Source organism: Mustela erminea, chromosome 16 (assembly GCF_009829155.1).
Source record: "Mustela erminea isolate mMusErm1 chromosome 16, mMusErm1.Pri, whole genome shotgun sequence".
Taxonomy (NCBI): domain Eukaryota; kingdom Metazoa; phylum Chordata; class Mammalia; order Carnivora; family Mustelidae; genus Mustela; species Mustela erminea.
The window spans coordinates 68,890,396-68,914,647 of NC_045629.1; the positions used below are offsets into that span (position 1 = coordinate 68,890,396).

The 24,252-nt window shown below is 40.5% G+C and overlaps 1 protein-coding gene across 4 annotated transcripts in view; it reads left to right on the forward strand.

Annotated features, from left to right (window-relative positions):
• FAM91A1 (family with sequence similarity 91 member A1) overlaps positions 1-24,252 on the forward strand; it is a 43,589-nt gene that overhangs the window by 14,046 nt on the left and 5,291 nt on the right. For 2 of the 4 annotated variants that reach the window (XM_032315790.1, XM_032315792.1), the window contains exons 9-22: positions 1,545-1,651; positions 2,155-2,193; positions 2,677-2,789; positions 3,223-3,338; positions 4,128-4,240; positions 4,570-4,656; positions 7,425-7,557; positions 11,630-11,778; positions 13,535-13,669; positions 13,817-13,930; positions 17,830-17,902; positions 20,219-20,368; positions 22,321-22,425; positions 23,185-23,308. In XM_032315790.1, coding sequence (XP_032171681.1) covers positions 1,545-1,651; positions 2,155-2,193; positions 2,677-2,789; positions 3,223-3,338; positions 4,128-4,240; positions 4,570-4,656; positions 7,425-7,557; positions 11,630-11,778; positions 13,535-13,669; positions 13,817-13,930; positions 17,830-17,902; positions 20,219-20,368; positions 22,321-22,425; positions 23,185-23,308 — 1,558 coding nt within the window. Of the gene's footprint in view, positions 1-1,544; positions 1,652-2,154; positions 2,194-2,676; positions 2,790-3,222; positions 3,339-4,127; positions 4,241-4,569; positions 4,657-7,424; positions 7,558-11,629; positions 11,779-13,534; positions 13,670-13,816; positions 13,931-17,829; positions 17,903-19,708; positions 19,815-20,218; positions 20,369-22,320; positions 22,426-23,184; positions 23,309-24,252 lie in introns of those variants that run through there. The other 2 variants (XM_032315791.1, XM_032315794.1) reach the window with 2 other exon arrangements.

Below are 24,252 nucleotides of genomic sequence, written 5' to 3' on the forward strand. Positions count from 1 at the left end.
TTTTTGAGTAGGCAGTGTTACGTTATTAAATTCTAAATTTATAAAAGAGTATAAAAACATATGCCTCTGACCCCTGTGTCTGGCCACCCAGTTTCTCTCTCAGGGGCCACTGTTAAGTTTCTTGTTTATCTTCCCAAAAGTGTGCTCAGCACATAGACATGTATGTACATGTCCTTTTTCTATGGCTTTAGTTTTACCCAGATGGTGTGTTGTAGTTCGTACTCCGTTTTTTTAAACTTAGTATGTATTGGGAGACTCTGCAGTATCTCGTCATGTAGAGGTACATTGTTCTTTTTGTCTAGATGTAAATTGTGTATTTTTAACCATTTAAGTGTCTTGATTTTTCTTCTCTACACTACAGGGGTATAGCGTCGAATGTCTTAGGAGGTTAAGAGGATTAGATGAAATTGTGTCCTATAGTGTGGCACCTAACATGTGCTCAGTATCCGTTTGTTGTTATTCCCACAATTGATAGTGTAGGAAAAGAATGAGTGGTATGAATATGAGGTTCTAAAATACTTGTAAAGAGAAACCCGGGATCCTTAAAGTACTTGGATGATGGGAACCATGGGTAACACTAACTTAGAAAGTGACTTGAGCCAGTTCTGGAAAGTGAATAATCTGGCCTGAAATGTACAGTGTGATTTTTTTTCGTAGTGCCTTCATTTTGACCACTTAAATTTTGTCTGATTTCTCTTTTAGGAATAACTTAGGTTTTGGGTGCAGTTAGATGGTATTAGGATCAGGGGACACAGGGATACTCAGACCCTTTGTTGGCTTAGGCACTCTTCCTTCCCAGGGTGCACATTTAGGGTGCATTTTAGGGAATGTTAAAGGAAGGCATAGTACTTCTTCATTATCAGCTGGGCAGAGTGCCCTAGTAAATTGGATTAGAGTGTCTGGACCAAAGAGATGGAGAAAAATGAGCGTGAGTACATCTTTGGGTGGACAGCTGCCGCTGGGCTGCCTCCTGTGCTCAAGAAAGTCTTGCCTTTCTTTCCCCTGAGGCCACTGAGGAGGACACAGACTAGTGATTGCCGGTAAAAGTGGCGGTCCTGCAGATAAATTTCCTTTCTTCTCAGGATGGAGCAGGAATGATGGGAGAAAGGCAGTCAGTGCTCTCCGTTCACCTGGTCTTTGTATAGCACACCTGGTCTCCTGCTTTTCTGCTTTAGCCCAGTCACCCCTGCTATCTGTAAGGCATTAAAACACACCCATTGAAGCCTTCCCCATTCCAAAGCAGCCCCAGTCCCCTTGCCTTTCTACCCAGTTCATGTCCTCCAGCACTTCCTCTGCCTCAGTAATGCTGACAGTTCCCTGGGGTTACTCTTTGTAGGATTTGTGCTCTACTGTCAGAGTCCTCTGTGTAGATGGGGTTGTAGATGGCCTTAACTTTGGGGGTTTTAGAAAACTTGCTGTGGAGTAGATAAATCAAAAACTGAATTTAGTCCCTAAGGTAGAGGTTTCCCTTTTTGAATGGGTATTTGCATATGCTTTCTTGTTTTATAAAATTGAATCACTGATAAAAGTCCGTTTTGTTTTAGTTCCTCCTCTTGAAGGTTTTGTAATGAATCGGGTGCAAGGGGATTATTTTGAAACTCTACTCTATAAGATATTTGTTTCCATAGATGAGCATACTAATGTTGCGGAGGTAAGTGTGACAATGTCTTGAACGAACTTAACCTCAAGATTATAAAATACATTTGTGTAAAGTAGATAAAGTTATTTAATGATAAGGTTAAAATGTTTTCAGAGTCAATATGCATGGGTAGGTCATAGACCATGAATATACTTAAGTTACAATTCTGAAGTTACTTTCTGTATATACATAATAACTTTAGTAAATAATATAATTTGGTAAATAACTTAATATAATTGTTGGTAAAAGGATTGCAGACTGTTGATTGATATAAGCATTTTCTTATTTTAAAAGAGACTAAAGAGGAAAGAACCTTCCATCCTTATGGTCACTATCTGGATTTGTGCTACTTAGACATAAGGAAAGAAGAAAGTTCTGATTTCAGAATTAATATATTGAGTCTTTTAATTACTCATAATTTAAAATTTTGCTGATTATCATTCACTTGTTTATTACAACTGTATAATATTGATAATTCTAGGAGTGTAAATAATTTTTTTGTTTTTATTTTCTAGCTTGCAAATGTCCTTGAAATAGACTTATCCTTGGTTAAGGTATATAATTTTTATACTCTTTTTATTTATAAGTACTGAATGGCTTTTATTATAAACTTTTGTCTTGATAAGCTACTGAGAAATAGACACAGTGAGATTCTTACTGGCTGTGCAGGGGAGTGAGGACAGTAAAGGGGGTATCTGCAAAGATCGAAAAGACCAAGGTAAGGGCGCTGAAGCAGTATTCCACGCTGGGGAGTGAAAGCCCACACTCACACTCCGGCGTGTGCAAGAAGCTGCCCGATCAGTGTCTCATGATGAGGTCACTGAAAGCACCCTCTTCTGCTGCTGATCTGAAAGAGCGCCAGGCCAGAGAATTGGAAGTACTCTGTCTTCCACATCTGTGAACACCTTAGGGGAGGAGCAGGCCTACTGAAAAATGTTTTTTTCTGGTGGCATAAAAGTGTTCAGGGATCACTTTATCTCTACAAATAGTCTGATGTCTGGTTTATTTTAAATGCTAACTTCTTTATATTCTTTCAGAATGCTGTTTCAATGTATTGCCGATTGGGCTTTGCCCATAAGAAGGGACAAGTAATAAATTTGGATCAGCTTCATTCATCGTGGAGGAATGTTCCATCCGTAAACAGATTAAAGTAATTCATTTATTCAGTCTGAGATATTAGAGTTTCCTTTTGGAAAAAACATTGCTCTATGTACAAAAATTTTACTTATCAACCTGTCCATTGAGGTGAATGCTGCCTGTTAGCGGTATTTAATCTTTTGTGTGATAAATGGTTTTTAGAATCTGATGAGAACAAGAATGCTTTCCCCAGAGGAAAGTACATACGGTATTTTATAAACAGCTGTAAAGAGTTCTCACACTCCCTGGAGCCTGCCCGTGGGTCTTGGTTAAGAATAATTGCTGTATGTGGGCAGAGCATTTTGGGGCTACGTCTCCGTTTGGGGCTTGAACATAAGACGGGACTGGGTGGGTATTCACAATTTGAGTGCTGACTTCAGTAGCTGTTTTTATATAAGCTAAGATGTACATGATTTGTAAAACATGGCTGGATTCTTCATTCATAGGAGTACCTTAGACCCACAGAAGATGCTGCTGTCGTGGGATGGAGGGGAAAGCAGGAGTCCCGCGCAGGAAGTTTCATCAGCTACCGACACGGACACCAATAGTCAAGAAGATCCGGGTTAGCAGTCCCTCAGGGTATAGAGACGCCTTGTGTCTATGCAGACACTCACAGAGCGAACTCGGCTTTGTTCTTGATACCGTTCTGATGTGCAGTGTTTGAGTCCTTAGCGGTATGCTGGGCATTGAATATGGCACCATCCTTCTGAGAATGAGTCTAGGGAGAGGGAAGGTAGTGTAATCACAAAACCACAACAGTGTGAGAAGTGTTTTGGTGCTTGTGGGGAGCAAAGAGAAAGAGCTTTCTTGTCTAGAGATTTGGGAAGCCTTCATGGAGGAGATGATAATTGGGCTAAGAACGAATAAGAGCTTGCCAGCTGGTGAGTGAGGGAAGGCCTCAGCATGGGCTAAGCACAAAGGGAGGCAAAGAAAGCGTAGTGCGTGAGGGGCTGCGTGTGGTTTTATGTTGGGGTGGGGGGAGAGGAGTGCAGTGTAGCCCTATTCTTACCCCAGGCTCTTAGCGGAGCCAGGTGTCTTGTCTGAAGAGGTCAGGCCAGCCAGTCTTAATTAAGTGTTCTGACAGTTACCAAGTCTTGGTTTATTACTGGCTTTCAAGAAATACCACAAAAGTGAGTACTTAAAAGTTTTTTTTTTTTTTTTTTTTTTAACTTACTTTGGTTGGAGAGAGGTAGGATTGGGGCCTCCTAGAACTATAAAATTACTAATAGTTACATACTTTTGAATTATTAAATCAAGTTGAAATGCAGTTCTTTCTCATTCCAAATGGTGGGCAAAGAAAAATTTTCATTTACTCGATTTTAAATTACGATTTTTTTTTTTTTTGTTCCAGCGGACACAGCCAGTGTAAGCAGTTTGAGTTTATCTACAGGATATACAAAGCGCATTGCGTTTCTGTTCGACTCAACTCTTACTGCCTTTTTAATGATGGGAAATCTTTCACCGGTTAGTCCAGTTCTTGTTTAAATGTGACAGTGTTTAAAGATTAGATGTAAAATAGTTCATGCTTTGAGATCTTTTTTTTAAGTACTGGATTTATTCCTGAAAACACAAAATGCCAACCGTCTTGTTTTCTATTCCGTGGAGGAGCGTGGTAACTTTTTAGAGACAGTTAGCCTCGCGCCTCATCACCTTTGTTTATATTGTAAGGCATAATAGAAATATGAAATGTTCTGTTTCATTTTAAAAAGAGAAAATTAGAACTTATTCATAATAGACTTGTAGAAGGTTTTAAGATCCATTTTAGTTTTTTTGTTTTTGTTTCTTTACGCCAGAACTTGAAAAGCCATGCAGTCACCATGTTCGAAGTTGGTAAACTCTCAGACGAGTCTCTGGACAGCTTTCTTCTAGAACTGGAAAAGGTGAGTCTGGAGTGCTCGTCACGGGATCTCAGGATGTTTGGTGCTGTTCCTTGCTTGATACCGATTGTGTCGATTTTTGGTGTCTGCCTCATTCCCCATCTTTATTGTAACAGTCATTTACACTTAAAAATACTGAGTGGATGAATTTGATTTTGTGATTTTCAAAGTGGTTTTTGGACCTTACCTCTCACTTAGCATGATTTGGTTTAATGAAATGTGGTATAGGGGAGCCCCTGGGCGGCTCAGTCAGTTAAGCATCTGCCTTTGGTTCAGGTCATAATCCTGGGGACCTGGGATTGAGCCCCGCATCGGGCTCCTTGCTTTCTGCCTCTGCAACTCTGCCTCTCCCCAACTTGTGCTCTCTCTCGTTAGCTGTATGTCAAATAAAATCTTAAAAAAAAAAATGAGGGGCGCCTGGGTGGCTCAGTGGGTTAAAGCCTCTGCCTTCGGCTCAGGTCATGATCCCAGAGTCCTGGGATCGAGCCCAGGATCGAGCCCCGCATCGGGCTCTCTGCTCAGTGGGGAGCCTGTTTCCTCCTCTCTCTCTCTCTGCCTGCCTCTCTGCCTACTTGTAATCTCTGCCTGTCAAATAAATAAATAAAATCTTTAAAAAAAAAATGAAATGGGGTATAGAAATAATTCGTCAATTTAAGTTTTTAAATTACATTTTTCTAAAATAGCCTTTGTTTTTGTTTTTGTTTGTTTTTTCCTTTGATATGATTATCTAAGATCTCCTCTTCAGCAGTTTTATTTAAAGTTTTTGTTCCCCTTGTCTTAAATCTGGAGCAGCGTCCATGGGTACCATATTTATGTCCACTCTCACTAGCCCCGTTAGCATCTTGAAGACTTTAGCCATAGCTGCTCTTAGGCACCTCTTTCCCTGCATGAAAATAGCCCAGTTTGTCCTTAGCTCTAAATCTTGATTGCCCTTTCCTGGTTTTTCCATTCCCTGGGTTTTTTATTTTTGTCTTTTTTTGTTTGTTTTTTTGTTATCTGTTTATGCCAATAGTTTGTTTGCTGAGTTTCCTCCTTGACTAATAATTTTGGTACCTTTTGTGCTTCAGTGATGAACTCTGTATATTAAATGTTTTACTTAGAGGATTTTTGATGATTCCATTAGTTTCTTTATATTTAAAATTTTTTAAAATATTTATAAAAAACAATATGTTTAAAAATATATTTAATATATTAATATATTTAATATATTTATATTAAAAAATTTTTTTTCACTCTTCTCCATAGGATTTTTAGTTTGATAGTACAGAATTATATTTGAGATAATCCTTTGCAATTAATTGATCTTTCATTTTTACCTTTATACATCCATTATTCCCTCAATGCTTTTAGTATCGTGTTAATCCCATTTCTAATGTATGTGTATCATTTTTTTGCCAATAATTTTTTTTTTGTTTTCTGAGATCCTTTTTTTTTTAAAAGATTTTATTTATTTGACAGAGATAACAAGTAGGCAGAGCAGCAGGCAGAGAGAGAGAGGGAAGCAGGCTCCCTGCTGAGCAGAGAGCCCGATGTGGGTCTCATTCCCAGGACTCTGAGATCATGACCCGAGCCGAAGGCAGGGTCTCAACCCACTGAGCCACCCAGGCGCCCCTGTTTTCTAAGACATTTTAAGTTCTCTTTTCTTGATTTTTATTTTTCTCACCTCAACTAGTCTTTTATCACGTATAGCAGATTAGAAGATCACTTTATTTTTTATATATCTGTATCATTTTATGCCACCTAGCCATTCTTGGGAAGGCCTTTTAGTGTGAAGTTTAGTCATTAAAAGTAGTTTCTTAGCTATTTTTTAAGAAGCCTCGTCCTGATTAAGCTTAGTTGGTTGATTTTTTTTTTTAAGATTTTATTTATTTGAGAAAGAGTGAGCGAGTGAGAGAGAGAGAACATGAACGGGGGAAGGGGCAGAGGAAGAGGGAGAAGCAGGCTCTCCTCAAAACAGGGAGCCTGACTCAGGACTCGATCCCAGGACCCTGGGGTCATGACCTAAGCCGAAGGCCAATACTTAACTGAGCCACCCAGGCGCCCCAGTTGATCTTATTTTTAAATGCCAATCTAATTTAGTCATTCCTCTTGTAGACCTGTCCTTTTGTCCGTTTCCTGTGTTGTTTCTAGGATGTATGTATTTCTACATGTTAAAGAAGCACCTGACTCAGTGTCAGAAGAGCATGCGTTAAAACGTAAGGCCAGTGAGCACAGGGGTTTTGTCCGCTGTTCTGTCCCTACATCCTAGACGGATCATACCTAGCACATCATAGGGATTCAGTGAATCCTTTTCGAATGAATTTAAGCTGTATATTCAGTAGTGTGGAAACAGTGATGTTGAATCTCATTCTCCATTGTCCCTTGCAGCCAGTGATGCAGAATGGGGGACATAGTGACAGGAATTAGAAGCATAATTGGAGACCATGGATTGGAGTACTTTCTGGATGAAGCAGAAAATAGATCTTAGATTTTTTTTTTAAGCACCCTATTTGAATCATACGTGGGAGATAAAACATATATAATAGAATAATTTAGCATTATTTGGTTGCTTCAAATTGTTAGTTTTACTTGCGATAATTTCTGACATCTTTAAAGATGTATTCAAATGGAAACTCAACTGAGATTTAAGTTAAGATTTGTCTCAGTATTGCCTGGGAATATTTTTGATTTACTGATTCTTAATAATGTTCTGATGTCTGTACTATATGTTTATTGTATATTAGGATGAATGGTTTGAAAGTGATACTGCAAAATTTATTTTCTCGGTTTAGGTTCAGAGCACTGGTGAAGGAGAAGCACAGAGATACTTCGATCATGCGCTCACTCTGAGAAACACAATATTGTTTCTGCGTCATAATAAAGACCTAGTTGCGCAAACTGCACAGCCAGACCAACCGAATTACGGTATGATAAATGTACTTGATTTTGAAGACATGACCCCAAGGAACTTCTTTCTAAGAAATTAAATAGGTCATGCTCCCTTATTTAATCATTGCTTAATGCATTTAGTGTAGATGGCATGTTGAATTTGCAACTAGAGGCTTGTTTTGTGACTTCCTTTGCTTGTCAGCTCTTTCTTATTTTACCTTTTCTACTTTCTCCTGTGCCACTGACATTTGTAGTATCTCAGTGTGCTTAGTACCTACAAAAACGGTTGGAGCGTTAACTTAAGTGGCTGGCATGTAGAACAGGCCTCGCGTTGAGGTGTGAACAAAGCCAAAATGTAGTGATTTAGGAAGCATACTATTTCCTGAAGGCAGGATCCCATTGTAGGACAGGAATAAACAGGAGTTTCCGATTGAAGTGCTGTTGTAATACTTACTGAAATATTTTACTTAAAAAATTAAAAAAGAGAACAGAAAACCTTGTTAAAGAGTAAAAGAAAGAAGGCAGTGGCAGTTCTAATCTGTGATGAACCCTGATGTGGCTCGTGCCCTGGTGTGCACTCTCGGGTGTGGGATGGGTGGGTGGGGGGCACGGGGAGGGGTTCCCAGGCTGTGGTTGAACGGATAGTAGGTCCTAAGGAGGGCATTGCCACCCAGGAATGCATGTTTTTAAAAAGATGGCACGGCGTGCGCACCGGGGAAAAGCATTCGGGTCCCGTCCTCGCCCATTCACAGGAGCTGCGTCTCAGAACTCCATGAATTCTTAGCACCATTGAATTTCACTCATTTCTTTCATTTACTTAAAAGTTCTGTTTTTCTGGCCGGGAACCAGTGGTTTCTGAGTCATACCCAGTTACATTGGACTTCTTTCACTAGCCCCTGACTTTCCTTTCAGCTCAATCTGAGCATTTAAGAACAGAATCAGTTGTCACTTTACAAAAGTGGTCATGGAGATGAGGACAGAGACGCTGGGTAGTTGAGCTGAGTGAAGCCGGACACACTCAGATCCTGGTGACTGGCTTCTGCAGCTGTAGTATGTCAGGGTCAGAGTTCTGCTTTAGCACAATTAGGACTGATTTCATGCTGGGGTTCTTTCTGAGATTGTTCATAAATAGTTGCGACTGAATATTAAGTCACCAGGTGCCAAGAGGCCAAAGCACTTATTCATAGCATTCGTTAATGGTAACCATCTCTTGGCTACCAGGTAGATCATGTGACCTAAGCAGTGAGGAGCACAATCTTGAAGATGTCTTTGTATGTAAAAATCCTGAAATTACTAGGACTTTTTAGGGACTTAGGGAGGTAATGGATTAGAATATTTGTAGTACTCTGTCATAGCCATCTTGAAATACACCATCCTTTCCTGCACATTGTAGTGTCCAGGAATGTTAGTGCTGGTGACCAGTCAAATGTAACTCATTTTATAGGTAGAGAAATTAGCTTGTTTTGGTCAAATCTTCTGCCCATTTGTCCTGTATGGATTAGTCAGTGGAAGACATGGGACTTAAGTCCATGTTTCTTCAAAAAAAAATTTTTTTTGCTCTATCTCGTTTATTATCTTCTCTTGAACATTAAACTATTTGTTGATTTATTCCTAAACAATCTTTTGCTTAGTAGTCTGGACTAAACTTTGTTTTTTACCATGAATGGTCTATGTACCAGAAAGTTAAATTGAACGAAAAACCCAAACCTTATCTGTATGAAAGTAGTTAAGTATTATTGTAACTCGTGAGGTTGATTTGATAGTGGACTGCTTTTGGTACCAGGTAGAGCTTTCATTGTTTAGTCTTTCCTCACTAAGATTTTTTATCTGACATTTTTTCACTCATAACTGATTTCTCAGTTTTATTAAATTTGTTCTTGATTTCTTGTATGTAGTCAAGCATAAATTTCTTTAGTCTTTTTTTTTAAGGTTTTATTTATTTATTTGAGAAAGAGAGAAAGAGCAAGAGCAAGTGGGAGGAGGGGCAGAGGGAGAAGCAGACTCCCCACTGAGCAGAGAGCCCGATGCGGGGCTTGAGCCCAGGACTCTGGAATCATGACCTGAGCCGAAGGCAGACACTTAACCATCTGAGCCTCCCAGGGGCCCTTTCTCTAGTCTTCATAGAACTTCGCCCCTTCTCTCCTTTTCCTAAGCCACCTGCTTAGCTCTCGTTTTCCTTCAAAATGAACCTCCCATCTGGCTCCAGCCAGATCTGTCTTCTCCCCCTCCCACTCTCCCACCTTGTTTGCTCGCTGTGTGCAACAGATGCTCTTCCTGATGTCTATGACTTGCTCTCCTCCATTAGCAACATTTTATTTGAAAATACCTCAAATTTACAAAAAAGTTTTAAGAATTTAAGAATAGTATAATTACTTCGAACCCAGAATTTGGGAGTAAGTTGCGTACCATGATCTTTGTCCACAAAATTATTCAGGGGACATTTCTTAAGAATAGGGCTAGTCCCTGACAACATCTTCAGAAGGTTAATTGCTACAGTAACCTGCCATTCATATTCCAGTTTATCAGTTGACCCAGTAATGTGCTTAACATTTTCCCCCTCAAATGCAGGATCTAGTTTAAGATCCAGTACTACATTAAATTGTCATGACTTCTTTATCTCCTTTATTCTGGAACAAGTCTGTAACCGTTTTTTGTCCTTTACGACATTATTATTTTTTTAAGAACATAGTCTCTTTGTTAGTTTTACTAGAAAGTTCTTCACGTTGGGTGTGTGGGATGTTTTGTTGTGATTAGGTTCAGGTCATGCACTCAAGTCCAGAGTATTACCTAAGTAATAGGTAATCATGTTCTTCTAAGGGTATGACATCCGGAGGCATGGGATTCCTGTCCGCCCCCATTGAGATACTAGTTTTGATCACCCAGTTAATGTGTTTTTGATTATTCTACTACACAGTTAAGTATTCTCCCCTCGTGCAGCGACTCAGTAGTCTGTGGACAGGTACTCTGAGACCGTGCACATCACCTGCTGCTCGTCAGTATCTCCCCCGGATGGAGCGTCCAGTGTTGGTCCTGCCTGAACCATTCTTGTCTGTGATGGTTGTAAATTGATCATTTTTTTTTCCAACTCCAGCTCTTCCGATAACAGTTGGGACTGAGCATTTTTTTATATTCTCAGTATGGATTGATGAATTCCTGTTTTTTTTCAATGGCTTATAATTAGTCACTGTTCTCTCTCAATTACTTGTGTGCTATGGTTGTCTCCAGTTTTCCCAGTAGGATTCCTTTCAAGCTGCCTCCAGTTTCCTTGTGCCATGCCTCCATTTTTTAAAACAATTCTTACATTTGGGACAGTTCTTTACTTTCTGGCAAAACTGTCTTCTCTTGTTCTTCTGTCCCAGTCTTGGAATCAACCTTTTCTCCCAGGAGCCAGTTTTCTTTTATTAGAACATGGTATTCAAGAGCGAAGTCCTGGTACTAGTTGTGCCAAATGCTTCTGGGCCCTTCCAGCAGGCCATATGTTTTTTGGTTCATTCTTGCTTGAGGGGGAGATGAGCTAACTTGGTCTCTTGGCGTTTCTTTCAGCCTTCTCTATCTTTTTAAGAGAATGAATAGGACTGGAATTTTCTGAAAGGGTTCTAGTATGGGAACACTGAAAATCTGTTACATGCCGAGGGACTTCCTGCTTTATGGACCAGCAGTCTTGGTCCCGTATTGTTAAGGAGAACTCTCGTTCCTATACCAAATTCAGAACTTGGCCATGAAACTCTTTGCAGAAATTGGAAATTGGGGGATGCCAGGCCATAGCTTTTTTGTGGCCTGTATGTCTTCATAATATGCCACCTCCTGGGAACGGCTGGAGATGGAGAGGGAGAGGAAGTGAGGTAGAGCAAACACGTATCTCTAATATAAAAGGGAGTAGCCTCACAAAACCCCAGTAGGTGGTTATCTTTCTAGATCAGGGAATAAAGAGTGTTAGCTTTAACTCCTAAAGGGTCTTGGTGGTTTCTGAGGGAATTTGGCACTATGAATAGAGATACTCTGTCGGAAGGGTGTGGAACCACCAGGACGGTTAGCGGTGTTTGTCTTAGACATTGCTCTTCCACCCTGTCGGTCTTTCATCCTCCGTGTACGCTTGCTCGTCCTCCAGGTTTTCCTCTGGATCTCTTACGCTGTGAGAGCCTTCTTGGTTTGGACCCTGCAACGTGCAGCCGAGTGCTGAACAAAAATTACACACTGCTCGTGTCCATGGCTCCTCTCACCAATGAAATCCGGCCTGTGAGCAGCTGTACCCCTCAGGTAAAGAGCCAGTTGGAGCATGGCGAGTGCTGTCATTTCACCCTTCCCTGTGGTGACTTGAAGAAGAGGTTTACCGGTTTGATCATGTTATTTCTCAATTTGCAGATGCTACATGCTAACACCAGTAACTCAGAAAGCAGTTTTGTATTGCTGTTGTAATATGTTCAGTTTATGACATAGAGTTGGTATGTTTTATTCACGTTTCATCTAATGATTTGGGACACATTGATGTTTTCTTGATGAAGGCAGTGTTTTACTTTATTACTGTTTTTTTTTTTTAAAAAGATTTATTTATTTGACAGAGAGATCACAAGTAGACAGAGAAGCAGGCAGAGAAGGAGGAGGAAGCAGGCTCCCTGCTGAGCAGAGAGCCCGATGTGGGCCTCAATCCCAGGACCCTGGGATCATGACCTGAGCCGAAGGCAGAGCCTTTAACCCACTGAACCGTGCAGGCACCCCTTATTACTGTTTTTTAAAGATTTTATTTATTTATTTGAGAGAGCATGAGTATGAGTGGGGAGAGGGGCAGGAGGGGAGAGAGAATCTCCAGCAGACTCTGCACTGAATATAGAGCTCAACACAGGGCTCAATCTCAGATCCTGAGATCCTGACCCGAGCCGAAACCAAGAGTCAGACGCTCAACCAATGGAGCCACTCAGGCGCCACGTTGATGACTGCGCTATTTTAAAGGGAATGTTCTGGATGCTCAATGAAGGAAGCCTGGATTGCCTGCAGGGATAAAGTCAATTTAATTTGGAAAAATAAAGTGTCTTAGAAGTGGAGCTACGATTGCTAAATAAACCGGAAAGGAAAGACTGCTTGAAAGCTAGAACTCTGGATATCTCACGATTGACTTATGAACGTTACTGCTCTCTTTTTAAACATAAATCAGTTGTTTATTTGTATGCTTAGCAAGGACATTGTGGCCTGTACCGTTTTCAGAGAGCGGGGATCATGTTGCTGTTCTTAGTGCTACATCCTGCCTAGTCCCCTGAATGTGCGAGGTTACTGGTGTAGAAGAAAGGAAGGGACCCTGGTACAAGCTTGATATTTATATGCTCTTCCAGCTGCCGTAGTGAGCACGCCTCACGCAGCCCCAAATTTGTCCTCTATCCAGTAGGAGTGGTTATAGGTTAGCATTTGCCAGTTTTTAAAAAAATAATTCTTTGTGTGCTCCCCTTGTGTGCTCCCCCTGCAACTCTGTATACACACTTTCTCCCATTCTGTGACATGACTTCTAGGCCTAGTAGGAATCCATGAACTGAACGAATGATAAGATGGATGGAAGGTTCGCTAGTTCCTTTTGTGAAAAATCACATGTGATTAATGACAGTAACTGGCACTTTGAAATAGAGCTTATTAATGACAGGTGCTGTTTTAAACCTTTTGGAACAATCTTACGGTGTCTTTACAAAGTAGATATTTTATCGCCACATTACAGAAGAGCAAAGTGAGGTAGAGAGAGTTATAGTGAGCTTCTTAAGATGATATAGCTCAGGGGACAAAGCCAAGAGTCAAACCTTGGTTCTGCTCCAGAGTCCATTCTCCCAGTTGTGTTAAGACGTGCTTTCTCAGTTCTAGGGTAAGATTGAAACTGTTTGAATGGAGCATTTGAAGTTTATTTTCATAGGGATAATAGCAGTTAACATCTATGTGAGGCATTACCTATTTGCAAGACTTCATCCTTGGTCCCTTGTGAGATGTGTCTGCTTTCATTAAGTATTACAACTTTATCTCCCCTGTTTTGTGATTCCAGCATATTGGACCAGCTATCCCAGAAGTCAGTTCTGTCTGGTTTAAACTGTACATTTACTCCATCACTGGGCAAGGACCACCATCTCTTCTACTGTCCAAAGGTACAAGGCTTCGAAAACTGCCAGATATATTCCAGGTACGTTGTGCGAAGTGTGTCTTTTTTTTTTTCTCTATATTTGTGAGGGTAGAATTTGGTAAGCAGTATTTTAATGACCTTCTGAGTTTTTTTTTCCATTTCTGAACACCATTTTATTCATCTTTTATTCATTTTTTTTCCCCACAGGGTTATGATCGATTACTCATAACATCTTGGGGCCATGATCCTGGCGTCGTTCCTACGTCAAATGTGCTCACAATGTTGAATGACGCCTTGACTCATTCGGCAGTTTTGATTCAGGTACCGTCGCTTTATTTGAAACAACCAGTTTTGGATTTTGACTTAGAAGATTATAAGTTGTCTAGCTTTCTGCCGAGCCGCCGTTGGATGTCAGTAATTTGAGAGTTGTAAAGCTGAAATGTAAGGGATCAGATGCCGGTTTTCTTGCTGGCCTTCGTCCGGCAGTGTGGGAATCGCAGAAACAGCATGGACTTTGGGTGAGACCCAGCTTTGAATTCCAGCTTCGTCTTTTGCTACCCGTGTGGCTCTATTTACAGTAGTTGTGTTGAGCTAGAATTCACATAGCCTACAATCCACCGATTGACATTGTACAACTCTGTGGTTTTTAGTTGGTAGGCACATGTATCCACAGCCTTCCCCATGCTCATTTTAGAACATTTTCATCACCTCAGAAAAGAACTCCTGAATGCTTAGTTCTCCTTCCCTTATTCCCCAGCCCTAAACAGCACCTTACTATCTCTCTAGAATGCTTATTCTGGGCATTTCACATACGTGGAGTCACGTAATACATGGTATTTTGTCACTGACCTCTTTTACTTTGCAGAATTCTTTTGAGGTTCATCACGTAGCGTGTATCAGTCCATCATGAATCAGTATTACATTCCTTTTTATGGCCAAAGAAGGGTCCCTTGTATGAATAGCATTTTGTTTTTCCGCCTATTGCTGATGGACATTTGGGTTTCCACCTTTCGGCTATTACGAATAATGGTAATCATAGCTACACGTGGTCATTTATAGGTTTCTGTGTGGCCGTGTTGTCATTTCTCTTGTGTCTAGGAATGGAAATGCTGGGTCATATGGTAATTCTGTGTGCAGCTGTTTAAGGATCTTCCAGTCTGTTTTCCAGAGTGGCCGCACCATTTTACATTCCCACCAGCACTCGGTATTATCTGACTTGTTTTATTATAACCCTCCTAGGGTATGAAGCGGTATCTCACTGTGGTTTATCTCATCAGGTATTTTCCTGGTGCCTAACAGTGGTGAGCCTCTTTTCTTGTGCTCATGAGCTGTGTGACGTTTTGAAGATACTTCTCTTATACTTAGTTTGCCACCTGTAGAATGGCCATGACAATATTTACTGTATAACAACAAAAAGTAATAGTAGCAGCTAATGAGGGGATAAGCCGTTTATAGCCCTAGGATTATTGAAAGAAATAGGACTGCTTGTGAAGTGTGCAGCACGCTTTCTGCTTCTCAGCAGGTTCTCAATAAAGATTTCTTCAGTTTATTCAACTAACAATCGTATGTGCCATATTCTGTGCCAGTTAATGTGGATAGACAAGTAAGACATAGTCCCTGAGTTCAAGGGATTTAAGTCTGGTGGGAAATGCTGCCTAAGCAGTCCATTTCGGTTCTTTCCTGAGTGCTGAATAGGATTATATATGGTGCACACATTAGAGTAGTACCCAATTCAGCCTTGAGACAAGGAGAAGGGCTTGGGGGACACTCATCAGAGACTGTGAGACTCAGGCTGAGTATAGAAGGAGATACAGAAGAGAGCCTGGCCAGGCACAGGGGTTAGCAGGAATAAATCTCTGGGCAGAGATTTTTTTTTTTTCTCTTTCCCTGCTGCTGCTTCCCTAGTACCTAGAAGAGCACCTGGCTCAGAGTAGTTTCTCCTGAGTGTTTTGATGGACACTCCAGGCAGGCTCTGGAGTGTAGTGTACCTTGACCTTTTTGCTACAGAGCTTACACTGTACCCTCTAGATTGATGGTAGCCTGTAAAGGGTACTGAGCAGGGGATTTTTATGGTCAGTGTGTTTTGGGAAGATCAGCTTGGAGAGGATGCTACCCAGGTATGCTACCCCCAACCTAGTAGGGTAAGAGACCTAAAGCAAGAAATCCGGTTAGGATTTAGTGTACGAGTCCCGGTAAGAGGTGAAGGCAACCTAGATCAGGGAAGTGGTAATAAGAATGGAAAGCGAAATGGGTTCAAGAATTATTACAAATTAAGATGAATAGAATTGATCAGATGTCTGAGAAGGATATAAGAGGAAGAGAATGATTCCTGGGGTGTTGGCTTGTGAAAGTGGAAGAGCGGTCCTATCCCTCCTTGACAGAAAAGAGGAGGAAGAGCCAGTCGCTGGGGGTCAGGTGATGTGTTGCGTTTGGGGCAAGCTGAGTATAAGGTGCCCATGGGACATGTGGATGGTGGCGCTATCTAATCGGTAATTGAAAATACTTTGATATCTAAGTGAGAGTTAAACAGGAGACACTGACTTGAGTGTCTGCATCAGCACGCGGAGGTAGTTGAAACCATGAGGGACGAAGTGTTAGCCAGGAGGGAGGAACACGAGGCAGGGTTTCATGGTGGGAAATGACATAATGGAATGAGTTAGGTGTGGGCTCCAGTCAGTCTGTCTAGATGCAAATCTTGATTCTACCACTTACGAGGAGTCTCAGGTGAGTTTGGTAATCTTGAATTCCTTCGCCTGCAAACTGGAGATAATAACAGATTCTTTCTTGATAAGATTGTTGAAGCTTATGACCGAGTTGCATAATCTGCACAAAACAGGTAGAATCCTACACATAGCACACAGGAAAGTCTCCCGAGATGTTCAGTGTGAGGTGGCAGTGGTAGGAGAAGGAGACAGGAGTTTCCAAGTGTTGGTTACAGAGTTTTGTTTTTGCTCAACAAGAATGCCTTCTTTATTAAGTGGAATGGAAGAAATACACCTTGTTGGAATTCATAACAAAATCAAGATTTTGATTACAACCACACTTTGTTACAACAGTCTTGATTACAGGATTTAAACTGTAACTGTACCAATGAAGCTGAAAAGAGCTGTCTGAAGAAACGTGTTCGCCTTGTTGTATGAACCATCTTAATGAGTGCTATTTTTCTCTGAAACGTTTTTCTCTTTTATAGCATAGTACTTTGACTTCAATAATGTATAGGTTTTTTGAAAGGGAAAAATGTATAGATCCCCAGTGTCAACTTAAATTTTCTATTATAACACCACTAAATGCATGTAAACATTAGATTCTTCATGTTTATTATTTTTACATCAAAACATTTGGGGATTTAAATGCAAAAAACCCTTTAAAACTAACAGAATTCAAATGAACATTAATTGAATGCAATAGCTAAAACTAAATTATGTGTAGCATGGGAGTGGGGTGGTTAGACTCAAGATTTTTCTTAATTTTTGAATTAATAGAATCTTCACATAATTCAGAAGTAAAACACTATGAAAAGATGCACAGAGAAAAGTGTTATCGTACTTCTTATATTGTCTGCTCCCTTCTCCCCATTTCTCCTCCAGATCAGATACATTTATTAGTTTTTGCTGTCGTTGTCTAGGATTTCTTCGCATGCGTGAGCCAATGCACAGTGCTATCCCCCTGCGATTTTCACTTAGCAAGTGGAAACCTTTCCATTTTCAGTTCGTAGGGAGCTTGCTTTTCCCCACCCCCCACTGCTGCCTTGAAAATACATCTATTAATTTATTTAACCCCTGTAGAGGGGCTTTTATAATTATACAGTCTTGAATATATGTCACTGAATGCAGGTTTTTGAGTTTTGCATTCCCAGTTCATGATCTGCCAGGCAATTGATGGTGGGATTCTTTTATCAGAACTACAGCTAACCCTTGTGTGAGTGTACTTGATTTCAGTCTCTGCTGTCTCACCTCGTGTACCTGTTAAATCGGCCTCTTTGTTTTTCATTAGCCATCCACTCCATTGGAGACACATGGCTTTGTAAATTATAATATGCCCTCAAGATGGTCATTGCTTGGTGGGGAAAAATAAAAAAATTATTGAAAGTTTTTTAATGGAATATTAATGTAGGGTATACCATCACATGGCATAGTCTTATTTATGGTTTGATGATCTGTTTGCTCTTGGAAATAACAGGTCTCTTATATACCTTTCAACTGTTTTTTTTTCATCTTTAGGGACATGGTTTGCATGGGATAGGAGAAACTGTCCACATACCATTTCCATTTGATGAAACAGAACTACAAGGAGGTATCTTACTTTTGAATTATATCTGTTTAACTTTTTTATAATTAATCTTTGTCAACAATTTGGTAGAAAACATAGCAGGAAGTGAATTCTTAAAATTTTTCAGTCCTAGGTGCTTATGCTGCTTTTAAAAGACTTAGCGAAGATGGGGGCACCTGGGTGGGTTGTCGGTTAAGCGTCTGACTCGTGATTTTGGCTCAGGTCATGATCTCAGGGTCAGGAGATCAAGCCCCATGTCGGGCTTCACACTCAGCGAGGAGTCTGCTTGAGATTCTCTCTCACCTTCTGCTTCCCCTGACTCCACGCCCCCCCGGCCCGCTCATGCTCCTGTGCTCATAGGTAAATAAATCACAAATAAATAAATAAATAAATATTGGCAAAGATAGTTTTCTGTCATGTGTCTTTTCCCACAAAGAACTAGTAGAATAAGACTCACTTAGGACCTTTGAAGGAATGCTAGTCTGCCTCGGAGATGAAGAGTTTAACAGTGGGTCCCTGCCTTGTGGAAGACTAGGTTTTCTCTCTGTTTAGCCTTTCACTTTCCTTGTGTTGTTTATTTGGAGGCTGGGGGAGAAGACAGTTCATTGGGAATATTTCATGCTTAGTTGATTCCCCCCCCCACAATGTTACATATTGTCCCTCCCACCTGACGGGGGCTTTTTAAGGTAATTTAGACCCAGTTGTCAGTCAACATGTGTGGACTTTACAGTGTACGGAGCACTTGTAGGGATTCCCTCTTTCAGCATTTGAGTTTGCCATTAAATATTATTTTTGCTATTAGAGAGGATGTGAGTTAGAGGTTGAGCTAAATTAAGCTAGTTAGAATCAAGGGGCGAAAGCCCTGTTTAAAGTTAGCTCTTTCTAGAATTGGATGTAAGCTACAAGTGCATTTGATGAAAGATGCTCACAGAATTTCTGTTAAAAGTAAATTTATTCTTTCTTCTGTTTATTATAGGAGATAACCCTCTCTTTTGAATATTAAAAAGGTATATATATTCAAAAGAGAAACACTATCTGATTTAAACTGCCATATATTCATACAGCACTTACGTTTTCCATTCCATGTAAAACTGCTGTTCTGTAACCTTAAGTTCTGGTTATGTTTCTGGTTTCATATGTTTTTTCTATATATTTCTGGTTCTTAGAGCCATGATGCTTGAATTTTTAGAGAGCAGTGAGTGGTTCAAGTAAACTTAGGTTAGTTTCTATAAGAACTTAATATTCTTCCAGAATGATAGTTGTCACCATTCTCCCTTACTCCCCCAAAGTAGGGAAAAGGAAGGTTTTAAAAATATTTTTTTCCTCTTCACATAGCCAGACCGCAGAAGCCTTGCGTTTGAAGTTCATTTCTCTTTTGCCTGTTGTGAATAGATGTGCGTGAAATTTGGAGAAGAGTTTTCTCTTCCAAAAACCAGCCCCTTTCTCAGAAATAAGTACTTCTCTGCAATTAAATTCTGCTACTTAATCCTTTGACACTTCATAAATTCTGTGGGAAAAATATTTGTTCACCTCAAGATACAGGCTAGTGACAACAGGATCTTCAAATGTGTAAAATCTTAAAGACTGATTAATAGCTCTTTTGCCTTGAGAGAGGGTTGTGTGAAAGATAAAAGAAAGGAATCCTCGTATTTGAGTATGGAGCATCTTTCTGTTTATGAGTTCACCGAGTTATGAGGAATTGCACTAATATTTGAATAATTTATTAAGGATATAGTTTCAAGTGCACTTTAGCTTTAATTTCAGTAGGAATAATTTTACTTTTAAAAATTTTTCAAAAACATGGTGTGTATTTAATACATTTCTTGGCAGAAGCCCAACAAGTAAGCATTTGAGGCAGAATAGAACCACAAAGAGAAGCCTCAAGAATTTGCCCCTGACTGGTCCTGTTTGCTTACTTAGGTAATTTGTTTTGATACAATAAATGCCTCCTGGAGGCTGTAAATAATGCGTGTACGCCGGCCTTTCATGTTCATGGGTAGTTCTTTGTTAGAATCAGCGTTGATAGATTAAAGTTCTAAGAATTGACTAATAAGGGGCGCCTGGGTGGCTCAGTGGGTTAAAGCCTTTGCCTTTGGCTCAGGTCATGATCCCAGGGTCCAGGGATCGAGCCCCGCATCGGGCTCTCTGCTCAGCAGGGAGCCTGTTTCCCTTGCCCTCTCTCTCTGCCTACCCCTCTGCCTACTTGTGATCTCTGTCTGTCAAATAAATAAATAAAATCTTAAAAAAAAAAAAGAATTGATTAATAGAAGTATAGTTACATTTTTGATGTCTTGTTATAAAACTGTTTACTTAAAATGTGCCGTCAATCTTTGTCCTCAGAATTTACTCGTGTCAATATGGGTGTTCATAAAGCCTTGCAACTATTAAGGACCAAAGTGGACTTGCAGCATTTCTGTGGCTATGTCACCATGTTGAATGCTTCTAGCCAGCTTGCACACCGAAAACTCAGTGATGCTTCTGATGAACGAGGTCAGCCAACAGTTGGGTTCTTTGAATTAAGATCACTGTGTGGAGTTGATCATAGTCTTAATACTTAAGAAGCAGGGAGACTTCTGTGGGGACGTTGAATTATTTTATGCTTGGTGTTTTTTCATTAAGATGATGGAGTATTCTGTGGTGTTATTTGGACAAACCAGTTGTTGGGATGGAGAAAACACTGCACGCCCAGCTTAAGGGGTGCTAGCCTGGGGTTGGGGTACAGAACGGGTGTGGGGTATTAGCCCTGTCATCTCTGTAGGTTTTAATTTAAGTCCTTTTGTGGGGTGATGGCTTCAAGACTTCAGTCTCTGTGTAAAACTGTTTCTAAAGTAGAATGAACAGTTTTTCCTGTTGAAGCTTTCTCTTTCTGTCAAAGGCATGACTGTCTGAGTAACCCAGGCCTGTAATCTTAATCTTTGTCTCTTCCTTCTTTTGCCATGATGGCCATTTAGTTTCCACATTCTGTGAACTGGTCTTTTAAAATGTCTCTCATATCCTGTCTTCCCTTCTCCGTTTTACATTCACCACGATGGTCATGCTGGTCTGCGTCTCAGTCGTCTGACCATGAGCTGTCGCAGCCTTGTCCTCGTTAGCCTTCCTGGCCTCATGCTCCTTCCTCTGTCTCCACTCCAGCCTTCATGCTGACAACAGCTGGTTTTCCTCTTTCCTTTTAATTAAAAAATATATTTTCCCATCACCTTCTGCTTATTGGTTGTTTCTGCTCTGGAAGAGTTTTGGCTTGTATGTGGCTTTGGTACCAGCTCTGGTCCATGACTCTAGAAAACCTTTCAGTTCAAACATCTGCTGTGGATAGATGTTGGTTCCCTAAGCCTCTTAGCGTGGAATCCTCAGTAAATATGGCCATTGCTCTATGTCCAGTGGATTGGCTTGGCTCCCTTTGAGTTACATATCCAGCCTTGGTCCTTTACCTTTGGCTGGAGAATCTGAGTAAATCTTAACAGTTGGCCGCCACATATCACAGGGCATTTTCCAAACAGGGGTATGGGTAAGGCAGTCATTTCAGAGCATGTCTGCTACAGTCATGTTTTATTTCTTTCATCGCTCAAACATTTATGGAGTACCCGCTTAGGTGCTAAAAGGATTGAAATTACTAAGACCTAAGGAAGGGAGACAAGCCAGTGAACCAGCCTGCTGTGTAGTGTTAAGAGGCTGCGATAGAGCTTGGCAATGGCTTAATGGGCTGCCGTAGGACAGAGAAGGTGCATCTTGGCCCACCTGAGCTATCAGAGGAGGCTTCTTAAAGAAGGTAAAGTTTGAACTCAGTTTTGAAAAGTGAGGCTTTGGGTACATAAAAGATGTTTGTTTATTTGGACAGTAGCAGCCTTTCAGGTAGAGGGAACCAGGCAGAAGAATAGCTCATCTGGGCCAAAAGAAAGAATTTGTTGGAAAGTAGTAGAAAATGAGAGTAGAGAAGTAGGTAAGGTCAGGAGATCTTGGAGGATCTCGTGTGCTAAATGATAGGAGGACTTCGAATTTTGAAGAGGAGTGACATAATCTGACTGCATGTTTCCATGGGGATAGAAGCGACTTTGGTAATGATCTAAAGCCTGAACTTGTGTTCCGACTTTAGAGTCCTTTTTTCCTGGGGCCCGGGTTTCACCACTTCGGCGCCATGTACATTCTGAGCTGGACAGTTCCGTGTTGTGGGGCCTGTCCCGTGCGTTGAAGCATGTTTAGCTCCCTGGATATCAGTAGTGTCCCTGTCCCCATGCATGACAGCTGCATCGGTCTCCAGACATTGTCAGAGGTCTTTTGGGGGGCAGGATTGCCCCCTAATTGGGAACAGCTGCTATAGGCTGAAGACCCTTCGTTGTTCTCCATTGTCATTCCTGTTGTTAGAAGTCTTCTCTCCCTTTAGGGCTGATGGACGACTTGTGCCAACTACGAGAATCCTAATGTTGTGTATGTCTTTTCATTGCAAGGAGAACCTGATTTGGCTTCTGGCTCGGACGTAAATGGGAGTACAGAGTCATTTGAAATGGTCATTGAGGAAGCAGCTATAGACTCGGCATCAAAACAAAATTCTGGTATGGCTTTAAGAATTATTTGCAGTTTTAGGGGCACCTGGGTGGCTCAGTGGGTTAGGCCTGTGCCTTCAGCTCAGGTCATGGTCTCAGGGTTTTGGGATCGAGCCCTGCATCGGGCTCTCTGCTTAGAAGGGAGCCTGCTTCCCCTCACTCCCTGCCTGCCTCTCTGCCTACTTGTGATCTCTCTCTCTGTCAAGTAAATAAAATCTTAAAAAAAAAAAAAAAAAGAATTATTTGCAGTTTAAGACTAGTTTTGGAGAGTTAACTCTTCTGGTAAATCATTTGGATGTCATTTGTCTGCTCTGATTTTCCATAGCGGGCCTTTTATTTTAGTAAGTATTATATTAGGAAACATGTTTATGTATTTAGAATAACAATGAAAATGAAATGTTACAAAAATAGGACCTGAGAACAATGACTTTAGTTTCATCTTTCCTGTGTTAAATTCTTTCATCTTGTTGATGTCTTACAGTGTCTCTCTCTCTTTTTTTAATTTATTTTAATTTTTTTGGTAAAAGGCCATTTTGAGCATCTGGTGAAAACTGTGCCTTCCCCCCAGAAGCATGTACTTACTCAGTAAAGATTCTTTCTTGATGCAGAGATTCACTGACCCGCCCTAAGTCCTCTCCCCTGTGAAGCCCATTGGTGGACCCCAGGGGTAGGAGGAATCTGAAAATTTCTGGATGTCCGTTAAGAAACCCTGGTCAATTAAAAATTTGTAAATATGTATGTGATTAATAACTATAAATTGCCTTGTAGTTGCCACAACAGAAACAGATTGGGTTCCTCTCGAGCTGTGCTTTGGAATTCCATTGTTTAGTTCAGAATTAAACCGGAAAGTTTGTAGAAAAATTGCTACACATGGCCTTTGCAGAAAAGAGAGGTAAGGGTTTATGTTCACTGTCATCTTTTCATCTGTGAGGCTTAGGCTGTCAGTTGCCACATCTTATTTTCCTTTATTTCACACATGAGCATAGTAATGGCCTTGTGTCTCTTCGTTGATTGAATCAGGATTGCTAGTTTAAGGGTTTTACTATATTTTTCAAAATTAAACTTTAGCATCTCAAAATTTTGACACATGCAAACATTGGGGGCACATATTTTGATTAATTTTAATTATGTTAACTTAGTTACCCGGATTTGGTTAGAGTGCTAACCAAATTAGCATGCTTACGTGAGATCGTGCCTAGTGTTTGTAATATGTATGTCTCTGTAGAATGTTTCCCTTGTGTACTTCTGTCCCTCTGAGCAAACGCACTCAAGTTATGTCATGTAAATGACATGTGATTCTTTTGTTGGAATCATAGCTGAATTTCTCAATTTTCTTCAGTTTCGTATTTTCTAAAGTGAGCATGTATATTACTTATCAGAGATGACATGGAGGTTTTGTCTTGCATGCTGACTCTGATCCATTAGGAGCCGTTGCCAAGAGTCACTGTTGGAAAAGTTTTACGACTGTTGAGCAGAGAGGAATGTCCTTGAATCTGACTGTCGTGGCAAGGGTGTCTGGGAGAGTGGATGTCCACAGGTCTCAAAGTTGGATAATAATTCATTCAGTTGACTTAATAGTACTTTATCAGAAGATTAAAAGTACTCAGTCAACACAAATTTCAGTAATTCTCCAAAAGTCATCTACATGAATAAAAAAGTAGAAATACGATACAGCTTTAAAGATTGCCACCATAATTGTTACCAGTTTCCATATTTGAAAAATACTTGATTTTGGTGGGTTGATATATAGTTAATCTGTCAGACCTTTTATCAGGATTTATTTTAAAATTAATTTGGGTATTTGAAGTTGGTATCATACTTGTCATTCCTACTTGA